This window comes from Achroia grisella, unplaced genomic scaffold (genome assembly GCF_030625045.1).
Source record: "Achroia grisella isolate CSIRO2021 unplaced genomic scaffold, CSIRO_AGI_Agris_v1 utg114, whole genome shotgun sequence".
In the NCBI taxonomy this organism is placed as follows: Eukaryota; Metazoa; Arthropoda; class Insecta; order Lepidoptera; family Pyralidae; genus Achroia; species Achroia grisella.
This window is the reverse complement of record NW_026712585.1, coordinates 790312-805983: the sequence shown is the minus strand read 5'-3', so window position 1 is coordinate 805983 and position 15672 is coordinate 790312. Positions and strand designations below refer to the sequence as shown.

Below are 15672 nucleotides of genomic sequence, written 5' to 3'. Positions count from 1 at the left end.
TAAATTATTGAAAAATAATTTCGTAATAAAACGAAAAATGCCAAGATGTATGAAGATATAAAAACTGTCAGACGCTATCTTTTATAAACACTATTGCTCTCCTTTGGCTATATTCAAAATTATCAGAATAACTCATAATATCTTTATGACAGTATTATTATACCTTCATTGTTATAATATCAGATAAGAAAGTTAGGCATATTGTTAACTATCGATGATCTGGTGGATACGTTTTTTTATATATGTTACTGGAATGGTGCACCCTCCTGCGCTAATGGTTCACGCTGGTAGAGCACCAGTGGATGATAAGATAAGCATGAGGTTTGGTAAGTTTGCGCATCGTATCAAATTCGCCAAGAATTTATCCAGGGGGAACCGCGTGGAGGTCAACCTAACATAATACATTGTTAGCAAAAAGAAAAATTCACAGTACCATCCTCCCTCCCCCTGGTTGATACATTTGAAAGTAATGTCGTAAACTCGTAAAGAAACACTACTTCTACTGCTGTACTTCAGAATTCATTTTCTTTTCATTACCTAGCTAATGAACTTCAACTATTATGTACTCTCCTTTTTAATTTTGTAATGTTGTGGTTGTACAAATAAAGCATTATTATTATTATTTGTTTGTCAGCGATGGCATTGTGCCATGGCATACCGTCGGGACAATGCCAAGCCTCCACCGTTACAAACTGCATCCGTAGCAACACTATAAATTAATTGCATTTTAAGATATGGACGCATGTAGTTTAAAGATTTATGTGAAAAAAAAGTCGGGGCTTTTTGTAATTTAGTGAAAAATTACAAAAAGAATTCCGAGTAGGACAAATAATTGTAAATATTTCCGCACATGCCAGGCAGTTGGCGGAAGAATGTTGTCTGAAGATGAGACAGCTTTCACCCTGCAGGACAGCGTGTGGAAAACCATGGGTCAATATTTGTCACTCTATTTAATCATAAATATATTTTTTCTGCTGTAGCCGGATACATTTTCAAATCTTAGGTAGGTTATCATGTGTTAAATGTGGATAGCAAACAATAAAACAATTCATAAACAACATCTATTTACATTTATAAACTATTCTAACGTTTGACGTCATTAAATAGTGGATTATGTATATCAGCCATGCTGTGCACCCAATAATCACACATTTGTAACTGACACATTAAAATATTTACTAATATTATATATATACAGTAAGAAATTCACAAACAATAGTTTTCCCTATACAGTTAATGCATCAAAACGTTTTTCCATGTTGACATTATCCTAAACCAAAAATGTTAACTACAACATAATGGTAGGTATGAATTCACAGTTCGATCTTGATATCTTCGATTATGCAATTGTTTGATATTTTTCGTATACAGCGGCAAAACAAACAATTTTATTTTGCTTTTATTTTTGTAATCTAAAAAGATTACAAAAATAAAAGCCGCTTTTGTATTTTCATTTTTGATTGGGGTAATCTGAATATAAATTATTGTGAGATTGATTATTTATTGTTGTCATCATAAATAGAAAATATGTATTCTAAAGATTATATTGTAAAAAAACGGTTACTACATACTATGCAGACGAACAGCATACAATTTACGCCTCGGATTTTAGTAAAAAGGTAAAGACATGTTGTTGAATAATAACATGGTAGCAAAATTAATAGCTATGTAGCTTTCGTAATATTTTTACAATTTCTTTTACTAAGTTTTTTTAAAAGGTTCTTTTACTCCACACTGTACAATCTGAACAATTACATAATCATAAAGATATAAAATATTCATTAATTTCTGCTACTATTTAGAGATAAATTAAGTTATTCCTTGCAATTTTATTTATTACTGGCATGCAAACAAATCACTTACTTAAAAAATAATGAACCATAAAATGTTCAAATCAATAAGCCATAAATTTTTAAGTTCTGTACCCTGAATTAAAATATAAATTAAGAATGTATCAGTCATTACTTTCCCGAGTAAATTACTAAATATATATTACAAAATTAAAAGAATATGGGTATAAAAATCATTACAACTTTGTAATAAGGTAAGGCGAGTAGTAACAATATAGGTACAACAAAAGTTAGACGTTTTGAATCTTATTAAATATGTTATTTACATATAAAATCACATTTATTAACTGGCCCTTTAGATTACAATCATGAAGCCTATTTTATAAAGGCGAAATAAATAATTTATCGCTATTTTCAAAATATTATAAGTAAATGATTTAACTTGCCATATAAAAAAATAACAGGGACACAATGGAATTTCCGTAATCAACTGACCCTGCCTATAATATTTCCGAATATGATAGCAATACAAATTATAACTCCAACTCCGGTTAAAATTTGATTCGGGTCTACTGCTATTCTCTTCTTGGTGTCATCTTTGTCCTTATCTGCCTCATCTAAATCTTGGTGGACCACAGACAAAGCTTTAGCTAGTTCAGCATCAGATTTAGCACTGGACTGTGATGCGGTGACTATCAATCGTTTTATATCACGCATTTGGGTTTCAATAACGCGCTCCTGTCGGTGTACATGTTCTGAAAATTGTTGTAAAAATACATACAATTACAATAATAATGATAAAAAATATAATAAGTAGTTTTAATTTCGAACTATTCTTATAGCTGTTTTGTCATATCTGGCCTTTACAGCTTCACTGGACGAAATTAACTAGTTTATACGAGTATATATAGGGGTATTATATGCAGGTAAAATATATGTATTAGGCTTACAATGTCATGTTCAGAAAACAAAACCAAATTTTTTAGATAAGAAATACAATTAATTCTAGTTAGAAGCGCCAGATACAAATTCAATGACGAAGTTTCATACAAATTCAATGACACAACACATACATGTGTATAATTCAGTAGTTACGAGTTCACTAGTAATTACCGCTAACAATACAAAATATTACACTAATTAAATTCAAGCAGCATGCTTGTTAAATAGATGCTCTAGTAGTGTACACTGTAATTTTAAGAACATAGAATCGGGTAAATATGTCATAGCTCAAAATCTCGCATCTCCAATAAATATAATTATGTATAAAAAAATTAACACTAAAATTTATACTGAAATAATATATTTTGCCCTCAAATTAACTCTGACGAGATGACTATAGAGACACACGCTTAGGCGAGATCCTAAATAACCATAAATTTTGATTATAAGTATAGATACTTACCGATCAAGGAAGTCTGCTTGTTGACTAGATTGTCTATATTTTCTTGCATAACTTTAAGATTTTCTGCAAGTTGATCCTACAAAATTAAAGTTGCTATTTTAAATGAAACATAATAAATAAGGAAACCATAAATTTGATATTAAATTACATTTTACAATAAAAGAGAATAAAATGACACAAAAGGGTCCCTCCTTGTTGTAAATTATTGGTTGTAAAATTAAAAACATGATATGAGTATTTGGAAATGTATGATTATGATAACCTTCCATGTCTTAGATACGTCTCATTTGTAGTCCTCAGAAAAATTTATAGAATTAGATGTTGTTTTGCAGAAGTCCATTTTACTTCTTAATGGATTTATATTATTTTGTTTAACTCTGCTATAATTTGCAAACTTGAAACCAGAAATATTCACTGTGTAAACTTACTACCATTACAATCTTCTAATGGTAGTCAATTTGAATGCCTGTGGTCTCACACATGTTAATTGTATGTTAGTGGTCCTAAGAAATGTAATTTATATATACCTGATAAGCAAACTCCGTCTTCATAGCGTCAGCTATGTCAGCTCTACTGGCTGTGCTGCCACTGCCACCAGCTATCGTGTACAGCACGCTGGCGCTACGGGCCATCTGCTGCTCCATCATGTCACGGAACTCCGCCATTTTCAAGTGGTTGTTGATTGTTGACCCTGCTATACCCAACACTGTGCCTATTGGAAGTCAATCTAATATAAATACGCGAGTTTAACGAAAAGGGTACATTGATTACACATAATTTAAGAGGAAATAGCAAGAAATTCAATGTGTACATTATTTATACTATTATTTACTTAAGAATTTCTGCACTGTACATTTGTAGAGCCCATTTGTAGATCAGAATGGTTTTGTCCTACTAAACTATATTAATTGACACTTCCTTATTTTGTTTATTACTTATGCTGAAAAGTTGCATAGATCAGTTACTTAATATATATAGATTACTGTACATTTTTATTAAACTTACCAAATATGGATGCGACTATATACCAATACTTGTTCCGCTCGGCATGCGCCCTCTCCCTCTCGTGGCCCAGTTTGACGGCGGCGGACATAGTGGCGAATAATTCACGCTCCTCACGTTCCGCATCAGAAAATTGAGTACGAAGGGCTCTCTCTTGGATAATTAACTGTAAAGGAAGCATATGTATGTTAGAAAATGCAAGTAAAATATTATTCACTAGTTGTGACTTCATGGCAAGTACATTTCTGTAATGCATCCCTTGTTGTAATCAGATGACAACAATAAATAAAGCATTTATACCAGTTAGTTAGTGCCATCTCCTAATTTATTGAATTAATTATTAAAATAATTAATAATTTTCAATATAGTTTATTATTATTAATATTTTTTTAATATAGTACATTTTAGCCACATGAAAATCAAGTATTTTTTTCCCCACCATCCAATTACACATTACATAGTTCACAAAAACAATTTACTTCTTTCTTTTTCTTTTGGTATGTTTTCATGTACATATTAAATATAGCTTAAATTTCATTGTACTTCTTCCAGCCATTTTTATATGTAACCTTAATAGTTTTGGACTTGTCATAGTTATACAAGGTTTATTATATGTAAAGAAGTTAAACCTGGATTTGAAAGGATGTGACTCATTATAGGTACTGATTTATTTTAGCCATTTAAAACATTTATAATGCTTAGAGCTTTGTATGACAAATATTTAAAGATGTAATTCTTGTTAAGGCCAAAAGCATTTATTCATATAAGATATTCTTACCCACTTACAAATCTGTATATCCTAATACAGTCATGAGTATACACATATGTTCCTTGTCACAATAAGTATTTACTGGCAATAATTAAAAATGGTTAGAGTCCTTAAAAAATATTACTGTGACAAAGTACAATGTTTTTTAAAAATATATATATTCAAATAACCTTGTGTTCCTCAGTGCACAGATGTAAGTACTTATCATCACCTTTCATTGTATTCTGCATTTCAGCGTGGAGTTCCTTCAAGCGCCCTTCAATATTTGCTAACTCGCGGCCCAGTTCTCGTCTCCGTTCCTGTGCTGTCATGAACCGTTCCTTAAAACAGAAATTATTCTTATGAATCAGACATGCCTCAAAGAGAAAGAGAGGGGATGGAAGTCACTTCTATGTCCTACTGAATACTATGACTGCTGTAATAATTATAATCTATCTGCTACTAATATTATTATAATATTGAGCAATAAAAAATACATCACTAATTAAACTAACCTTAATAATAAACTTTTAAATTAAAAAAATTCCCTTCTGTAATTATGTAAGTATCACTGAGATTTTTTAGATTCATTTATCTGATTACCTGTGTATTTACAAGTGAAGTTTTAAAAAATTTAACATTTTAACTTTTGAGATTACATATAGTGAGTTGAAGTGAGTTGCTACATTTGTGTACAGATACATTCTCCAGAGGCAGCTACAATTACTTACACAGTGGACCACATTAATGTATGTTACGGTGTTACAATTATATTGTAATCATAATCTGATGAAAGCTAATAGGCTGCTCACAGACAGACAGAGAAATAAAAACAAGGAATGTTTTTGAAATTAATAATAATTGAACTAAAAAAATATCATTAATTCTATTAGTATAGGAATATGCACTATATTTCAATATACAGTCACTGCGTCCAGACATAGTAGTACCATAGTTAATATTGCTATAAATATATGTATATATATTATCACTTAAAAGGTCAAGATAAGAGGACATGAATAGTTACAAATGTTTTACGCAATTATGTATTAAAATGTCTAATGCAACATGTAAATGTTAATAATCGTAAATATTGAAGTGGTCAAAATATACCCGTTTCTGGACATTATATCAAATGCTACAAAAAAATGACTTACAGTTCAATGTTACGTAGTAATTACCTGTGCTTCGACAACTGTATTTTGTAAAGCCATTATCTCTTCAACCCCCGTGAATTTTTCATACTTTGACACCAATTCCTGAACCCTTTTTGTGATAGCTTCATGTTTAAACTTCTCTGCGATCTCCGTGACTTTAGAACCCGGGGTGTACCTAGTTATTAGATCGTCCACTTTTTCCCTGCTGTTAATTTTTATTTGTGTCACATGGACTTTATCCTTTAAACGTTGGGCAATTTGTCGGAGGCGGTCTGCCATTATCACATATTATTGTTTTGATTAAAGTATTAAAATTAACATTTTTTTGTTGAGGAATGATATCACTATTCTCTTTATGGTAGATGGACAGTAAGCACCACAGAGTAGAAGGCACCACAGAACGGTCAGTTATGATTACGAAAATAAACGATGCCATCTATATTAAGAATCTACAAACAAAAACCATAGTACTTGAAGTGTCGATATATGTCGTCATTTTTCTTTGGCATTTCTCGTCACTGTAATTTACTCTTAGCGGTAATAAATTTTTTATATATTTTTTTGGCTATTAATAAAGATAATTTTTTTTTTTATTTATGACGGAAAATTGTAAATCGCCTATCTCTCGAGACAAAACTTTCATTGGTATGTTTCGGAAGGTAGTTGTGAGATTTTAAAATTCTAATCAAATTAATAAATCTTTGTAAAATTAATAAATGTACTAAACATTGATTATTAAATGTTAGTTGTCAGATTTGAATTTCAGAGGGCGCTGTAATAAAATATTTGACAAAATAAAAATTCTCGGTTCGGTACTCATTCATAGATGTACATTGACAGATAGATGATAAATTTACTGTCAAAAATGGAAGTAACAAATTTCTCAAAATGACATTAACACTTGACTCCTGACTGAGGCGGGATTACTGTTTATAAAACCGTCGTCACGGTATGAAACTGTTTAGCCAAATTTAATATTATTTTATATTTTTTCTTTTCCTTGCTTTTGTAAATATTAAGTTCAAACTAAGAGAGGCTATTAACCTAATATTATGGGAAACATATCAAAAAAAATCTTACATATTAAGAAATAAATATCTACACATGCTTCAAATAACAGAACATACATTAGGGTATGGGGGCGAAGGGGATTGTTAGCAATGGGAACTGGTAACTCCCATTGCTAGCAATGTACCATGTTAGGTCGACCTCCACGTGGTTCTCCCTGGAAACCATCGTGATGAATTCTTGGTAAATTTGTCACGATGGGCTAACTGACCTGACCTCATGCTCATCTTATCATCCTCCACTGGTGCCCCGCCAGCGTAAACCGTTAGCGCAGGTGGGTGCACCATTCCATTATCATACACAAAAAAAAAAAAAACATTAGGGTATGTTTCAGGCATATTAAATATTTCAATTGCTATTAATATTATTGATGCGGTTACATACGTTCAGGTTGGCTGGCAGCTTGTTTGTAGCTTCAATTACATCACAGATAATATAAATTAAAAAAATATTATATGGATTTAATAAGTAGGCAGTCAAAAGCATTATCTACCCTAGAACTGTAATATTATGTTATGTGTGCTAGAACTAAATTATTTAGAAATTGGCTGCTATCTGCGACTTCGTCTACGCAGGATGCGTACTTTGAGTAGCTTATTTTCTTCTCAAAGGACCTATCCATTTTTATACCAAAGTTAGTCAAAATTGGTTCTGCGGTTTAGTTGTGAAGGCGTAACAGACGCAAGCCAGAATAGCTCTCACAATTTTTTCTACTTGTATTTATATTTTGCACAATTCACACAATATCTTTATACACAATATCATAGCCTTTTTATTATCCTGATATATAAGATACTACATTATTGTAAAATTTTTATTAAAATATTTTTCATAGAGTTTTTCGAGGAAGAGTAACAACAAACTTCCATGACGGCCTCAGTGGTCTAGCGGTTTAGCACACCGCTTTACTTCCGATGGTCGCGGGTTCGATTCCTCGCACGGTTCAAACATTTGTATTCATGAGTGTGGTTGTTTTTATCGATCTGGGTGTTTTATATATCTAAGTATTATATTTATTCCATCAAAACCACACACATATACTGTGAACCTTTCCAGTAGACGCTCTCAAGTAGGTATATACCAACCTCTGTAAAAAATTACACTACTCTAGAGCAGGTACAGGTAATAAAAGAATGTTTTTTGCCCGTATGTCACTAATATGGTGCCTTTGTTGCGACTGTCACGCATAACAAAAACAATAAAAAATACTCTAAAAGCTACCTACAAAAAATGTCTCCTCTGCAAATTTCTTTAGCCAATGTGCTTGGGCCAGTTAACACATGGAAAACCCAAGGACTATATCCCCTCCCCGTATGTGTGATTGTTAGTCATTTTTAGATTTGAGCGGCCATTGCCGCAGTCGTGGGGTCGCGTTGACGTTCTGACAATTCCGGCGGGGTTGGTTATAGTTACATATCTCAACCTACCTAATTAGATATAATATATAGGTACTATTTGATAACATGTCGACATGATGCCTACGGCTACTTTTTACCATCGTTCCGCTTGCCATTGACATGGAATTCATCGTCACAACCTAGAGCCTAAATGGTCTCGGATAATGCTGTTTCAGAGGGTTTTCCTGCCTACACTTAGATTGTGGAACTAACTACCTACTAAAAGTATTTTTTCACATTACAAAAAGGTATCTATATCTACAAAATGTTATGTTATCTGTGCCTACAAGTTAGTCGTTAAGCGTATATTAAATCAAAATCCTATAGAATATATGAATATTAAAAAAATCATTAGGGAATAAAATAGAAATCCGATAAACAATTAATTTTTAGTTTGTACGAAGTTTTAATTTCTTTTTAATTTTCTGCACTGTTTCTTTGTGATAGTGTGCATGCATGTGCTCTGTTAATACAGACGGTTGAATAAAATCTATTAGATAATACTGGTAAAATAAAGTCCACTAAGGAGCAGGACATTGTCGATTATACGAGTATACGGACCAAGACATTGAGGGTGACGCATCTGGCTTCGAGTCACAACACGAGTTTCAAGGCGTTTGTAGCCCGGGTTATCACCAACATGCTCCCCAATTTCATGAAAGAGACTTCTGGCTTCTGTATCGGCGCTACGGTGTCAAATTACCGTCGTTAGTGCCGTGACCACACAGGCAATTTCAATATATCATATTAATTTTATAATATTACTTCATATGTATAACAAAAAACCTACTAATGCTTGAAGTGCTTGGTATTCTATGTATGTTGCAATTTCCGTAGCCAGGAGAGTTATTTCTCGGGCTCAGTAACTATTCTAGCATAACTGTCACCCTTCAAACTGGAACCAGCTAGCAACCTGTTTCGCGGTAGAAACGTGTTAGATGGTCATAATCCTGTCTATAAGCATTTCCATCCATCAGGACGTCAGGTACTTATAATTATGAAGGACAATAAAATTCAATTATCCTTCAGATTGCGCTAACGCTATAAGCTATCAGTGAAAGGAGGTAAAATGTGAATTAAGGCAGGTAAAATCAGTCCGTGGCGAATTTACCACGAATATACCGTTATAATTGACGGGGAGGACTCACTCACTAAAAATCCCAACTCTCTGGTAATATTATAATAGTTTAATACCTAGATGTAAACAATTGATGTGACCATTATTGTTTATTACCGTAAATTATTTGCATTTAGCAGGTAATTATTTCTAATGCACTTAACAATTAACTAATTAACACTGAAACCGACCTTTCTAACCGGAATATTAAAAAATGCTGTAGTTACTTAGTCTAACGTACGGCCCTACGGTCAAGGAATGTCGTGTAGTTAATAATTAATCGGTTAAAGACTAGACTGGCAGATGAATGCTTCTTATTCATTTCGCAACTAAACGTGCGCGCCAGTAAGACGCGCTAACGCGCGGGTTTCAAACTTCGAACGTTTACGAATTAAAAAAAATTATCAGTTTCGTCGAGAAACACGAGTGCAGTTTTAAAACTTATTTCTTCCGTAAAGTTACGTGCTCTTATTTATGTATCTTAAATATAAAATAAAATATTTTTATTTAAAAGTATCTCTGAGTAATAACTTCGGGTCTTGTGCAGTTTTTTTTATATATTAGGTAAAGGTTCCTTTGTTAATTTTATATAAGTAATTAGGTAAGTTTATTTTTATCACATGCTTTTATTTAGATTCCTATGTATTTAAATATTAGCTACTTAATATTATAATATTTATATAAGAAAAATTAACACGTTATGACAACTGAAATTAAACATGAATTAAAAGTGACATTTTGTTTGACCAAATAGACAAACAGTAAACTCTTGAAAAATAAATATATATATATATATGTACCTAATATAAAAATAAATATAATATAAAAATATACCTAATTTAATAGTTAACCTAAGTAAAAAATCATGGAATTTTTATGTAATTTTCACAACTTAACATTTTAGAGGTTGTGTTAATTATTTGTCACGTATTTCGACGTATACATACATATATATTATATATTCCTATTATATTCTGGGTGAACTTACTATACTGTGAACCTACTACTAAGTTTATATTTGATGTACTCTTCATTTTAAAAAGAAAAATTGCATATTTAACAGAGTATATATTATACGTAATATCTAATTAGTCCAATATAAATAATAGCATTTTCTTTACAAACGAGATGGTGGATGGATAACTCGAAATCATCACTTTGCGGATTACGTTCAAAATTGCTATACAAATTATTATAATTATCATTTTCTATAAGGAATTAATGAATTTATCTCCTAAGTTAGTTAGTTGTGTCACTTACATAATTACTGAGATTTAAGTGTAAGTATAAAATGTTCAGTAGCCAATGTAAAAAATAGCGCATTCTTCACATTTTCATTTCCACCGTCAACGTCCTGAAACACGTGTATTTTTATTTTATACCAACAGTCTGTTTAGACCACACATAAGAAAATATTATATTTCTGATATATCTAAATAATTATAGGTATCCAAAATATAGCTATATAATTCTGTTATTTCGAAAGTTAAAACTGATATCCACGTCATATCTGATTACAATAATTTTGAAAAATACTGAAATACTTGTCTCTTTTTATATTGTCTTTATTTATTAACATAATCTATATTCTATATAAAGGAAATTAATAAAACGGTTTTAGCTCTCTGCTCATTTATCAGGACACTTATAACGATAGCGTGTAATGTTATTTCGCCATAAATTTTTCGTCAATAGGTGTCAATAGAAGAGATTATAATTTATTTGACACGCAAATGAATTTCAAATCTAGAGGACATTTTTATTAAAAAGTTAACGAACTTTAGGTATATAATTATGATTGCAATGTTTTGTTAGTTTTTTTTTTAATATAAATTATAATTTGAACAAGTACTATATTCCACTATATGTCAATAGATGGTGTTGTACATCATATTAGAAAGTAACAAAACATTCGAATTAATCACTAATAGAATTCCAAAGCATTTTCAGTTTCTTCATTATACTAAGATGGAATAATAAATCTGTATATTATTTCTTATATCGGCACCCATATTTTTTAATTTTATTCGTTCTGTCAAAACGATTGTTTTTACATCTAAAGACTACTCATTGATAGATGTCGTTGTAGATAATTAAATGTAAATTCAAATAATTATTTTAGTTAAGTAATATTACAATATTCTAATTATGATTTATAAAATTAAATTACAAAATATATGATGTTCCGATAACAAGTTCTTGTATATTTTATGTGGAACTATTACTTTTACCTAACAATAGATGGCGTTGAATAATTAACAACCGATTTAAAATGAATTATATATATATATTTTTTTTTATGTAATAATGGTCTCAACCATCTGTTTTCTAATGACTATAATTAATCTATATACATATTTGAAACGGGACGTATATCACCCGATTCGAAAGAAATCCATTCACATTTTAATCTTGTTATTCTTGTGACAATTTTTTTAAACATGTTGATACATAGATTTCTCAATTGCATATACAATTAACGAATATGAATTTTAATTTGGTGTTTACAGATCTTCAAATCCTATTGCTAATTCTTTATTAGTTTTAAACTTCTTTAGGTCTATCCAGGGACTCATGACACGAGGGGTGTAGGTTTAATGGGTTGTTTTTGCGACGTACATTTCAACACTTACCTTCACTACTCTCTCTGCTCAGCCAAATCTACTATATATCTCGTAATGCAGCTGTAGACACTCGCTTTAGTGTAGAACTTACTGCAGTTCTGGGCAGGCCAAGGTCTTTAAACAGGCTATAGAGAGATTTTGCTGATAACCCTCTCGCTCACACTTCTACAACGTATAGTTCACTCTTTTTGTTACTTCATTTGTAAAGTCAAAAATGTACAGTAAAGAATATGGGTTAGCGCAAAGGACATATCGCAAAATGACGCAAAAAAATAATTTTATAAAGGGGTCCATGAACAATCTTAATTTTTTATTAGTCCGTATAAAGCTGAAAAAAGTTTAGGAACCAGTAGGCTAGATTTTACTATGGGGTATTCTTTTATATGTTGGAACATGTAAAAGAATATCCCATAATAAATAAGCTTGTGACTAATTTAGATACATATGTATGTTTCCTAAATAATAATTGTAACACAAGATGAAAGTAAAAAATTGTAGCGGCTGAGGTTAAAAAATAGAATATAAGAAAGATAAAAAAAATGTTAGAGGTAGACCATTTGAATCATTTAGACCTACTGAATACGCATATAAAATATCATAAAAATCAGTCAAGCCGTTTATTAGGTATAGTAAAGCAATAATAAGAAACAAAAAAAATATTATCAAACAATTGGAGAACTAGTGTATATATATACCTACTAATATATCAAAAATGCAATGCAATAACATATGCAGTGACGTGATGACACGGCGCTGGTTTTTGCGGATATCTTCATATATATGTACACATATACATATATATTCACATACATATATCAGTTATATTAATTAGTTCACGTCCACTTTTTTCAATATTATCGAAAATAGAAAATACTATAATTTATAAATATATATAAAAGTGGAGTGTCTGTATTATAACCGTATGCAAGCATATATATTTACAGTTATCATCGTGCGACGCGCCACCATGAGACTTATCAGTATATTACAAAATAAGTGTTTTATTGCATTCAGTTAGTTAGCTGGTGAGGTGCGGTAGTAGTGGCATTGTGTTCTTTAAATATTATTGATTTTTGTTTTTATTCACAAGATGGGGTAACTGATGAGAATAATTCGGTTCTCCTTTGAATATGTTCTGCTCACGAGTACATAAATGACAAAAGCAATGTTAAAAAGCGTGGACACACAGCAATTATCACGTCGCCTCCTACAAAAAAGAATTAGAAGGTTTGGGATCTATACACATATCCGAAAAATAAGACAGTGATGTATAGTACGAGCATACTCGGAAACTTGACCGGCTACAACCCTCCAACCGAGAGAAGCATTATATCGGTCCATTGGAGCAATATCCGACCCCTTGCAATTTAGATAAGTTTGTTTTCAAGATAATTGTTAATAGACCAGGAATGGAATCAGAATAAAAAAGAAAGTAGAGCATATACAAGCGCTGAAAGTAAGGAATTATTTATGTTATAAAATTAGCCACAGACTTAACATTTTAATAGATAACAGCAATAATTTAAACCTAAATTTTATAAATATAATAATAATAACCCTGGCCACACAATGCCGTCCATCATGACATTATCCAGGAATTAAGCACAATAATTTCCAGTTAAGATGTATTGAGCTATCTCTGTTATGGCTACTCTCTTACCAGTAATAAAACTGAAACATTAAAAAATCAATTTATATCAAAATAGTTCCATTTAGTAGTAGTAGAATCTCGACTAAGACTACGACTTTTATAATTAATACACAAAAGAAAAATAGAGCTAAAGTTTGTATACTTATAAATAATTTCTCAGAGCTTCTAAACTTTATATTCAATAATTGTAATCAAATCCATTCGAACACAATGGAAATAAGTAAATAGACAAAACGAAATAAATATCCATATTTTATGAAGATTTCAATATTCTCATACCTTTGTCCATATTACAATGGTTTGGGTACCTATTGAAAAAATCAAGTACCTAGTTTCCTCTAATTGTACTTATTACAATGAAATATATGTAGTGTAGTAATTTAATAATATTTTTTAAATAATTTCAGAAATTCAGAGGTCATAAGGTGGCTTTAGAAACTAACTCATTACTTATTCAAGATCATTGAAGATAACAATACAATTACTCAATTTAGGGTTAACGACATACCCTGGTGTCAATTTTAAATATGCTGGTGGGTTAGTAGGTGTTTACGTATCAGTTCAGAAATACTCTAAATAGATGAAACGGTAAAAAAATTGTTAGATGACGACGCGAAATCATAATAAAATATTATTTTGATAATATCGTTTCACGCGCAAGCATCTAATACAGAAAGTGCTGAAAACTTATTCTCATGTTAAAAACTAATTACGATTTAAGAAATGAATTGTGAATTTGCGACAAACGATGGTTAAAATCTATCTATCTAACTAAAGCCAGTTTCTTCTCTACCTTCATTCAAATTCATAATTCGCTTCATGTCGGATTTTTCGGAGATAACTCTTTCATCGAACAAGAATAAAATAGAATAGAAATCCTTTATACAAATAAATTTCATTTAAGCGCTTTTGAATAGTCACAGTTATCGTTCTTTAATCTATTGCTCATTCGGAAAGCAGCCTCATCACAAGAAGAACGATCGTGTGGGTGTTACTCTTTCAAATAATATTCGTTGTTACTTTACATTTTTAAGTAGAATAGAATAGAATAGAATGGAAAATCATTTATTCAAATAAACTTAATTTAAGCACTTTTTAATAGTCAACATTTTTTTAAATCTACCGCTTATTCGGAAAGCTGTCTCATCACAAGAAGAATAAGCAAGAAACTTGTGTGTTGCTCTTTTAAACAATCCTTGTGAGTTCACATTTTACAAGTCGAAACGTATGAATACAAACTACCAACCAGCACTAATTTATTTAGGCTCAAATATAAAAACACAATAAGATTAAATCAGTCTAGTGATAAGAGCAGACCAGTCCCTACAAGCAGCACTCGTTCACGAGTATGACGGATGAGCCAGCCATCACTGCGCTTGACCATATTTTAGGGAGCCGAATGACCCGGCCCACCACGACGCTAAGTCGAAACGTATGAACACCAACTAGCACTAATTTATTAGGATCAAATATTAGGATTGGGATAAACACACCATAAGATTAAATCAGACAAGACATGACCGTGTTCATAGTGCGTTAGCCTGGACCATTAATTAATTTTCGCTTAGTATATTTGCTTCAACCTGTCATCCGATAATTAAGTATTTCTGCACGCCCAAACCATGGCTTATTTTATGGAAATTTCGAAGATTTCTTCTTATTGAAAAGGAAAAATTCCGAATACGCAAGCTGTTTATAAGCTATTAGGTACAT

At 31.2% G+C, this 15672-nt stretch overlaps 2 protein-coding genes across 3 annotated transcripts in view; one reads left to right on the top strand and one right to left on the bottom strand.

Annotated features, from left to right (window-relative positions):
• Nucleotides 1-1565: 1565 nt before the first annotated feature.
• On the bottom strand, nucleotides 1566-6484 carry LOC131850693 (mitochondrial potassium channel-like). The gene is made up of 6 exons (XM_059201013.1): nucleotides 6127-6484; nucleotides 5137-5286; nucleotides 4201-4363; nucleotides 3723-3907; nucleotides 3196-3271; nucleotides 1566-2545 (listed from the first exon to the last, which is right to left on the bottom strand). Exons 1-6 carry the CDS (start codon nucleotides 6379-6381, stop codon nucleotides 2277-2279), a joined length of 1098 nt encoding a protein of 365 aa, XP_059056996.1. The 5' UTR covers nucleotides 6382-6484; the 3' UTR covers nucleotides 1566-2276.
• Nucleotides 6485-10136: 3652 nt separating this feature from the next.
• The window catches only part of LOC131850846 (scavenger receptor class B member 1-like), a 47928-nt gene continuing 42392 nt past the window's right edge, over nucleotides 10137-15672 (top strand). The window contains exon 1 of one of the 2 annotated variants that reach the window (XM_059201240.1): nucleotides 10137-10248. The gene's annotated coding sequence lies outside the window, so the exon portion shown is untranslated. Of the gene's footprint in view, nucleotides 10286-15672 lie in introns of both variants that reach the window. The other variant, XM_059201224.1, reaches the window with a different exon arrangement.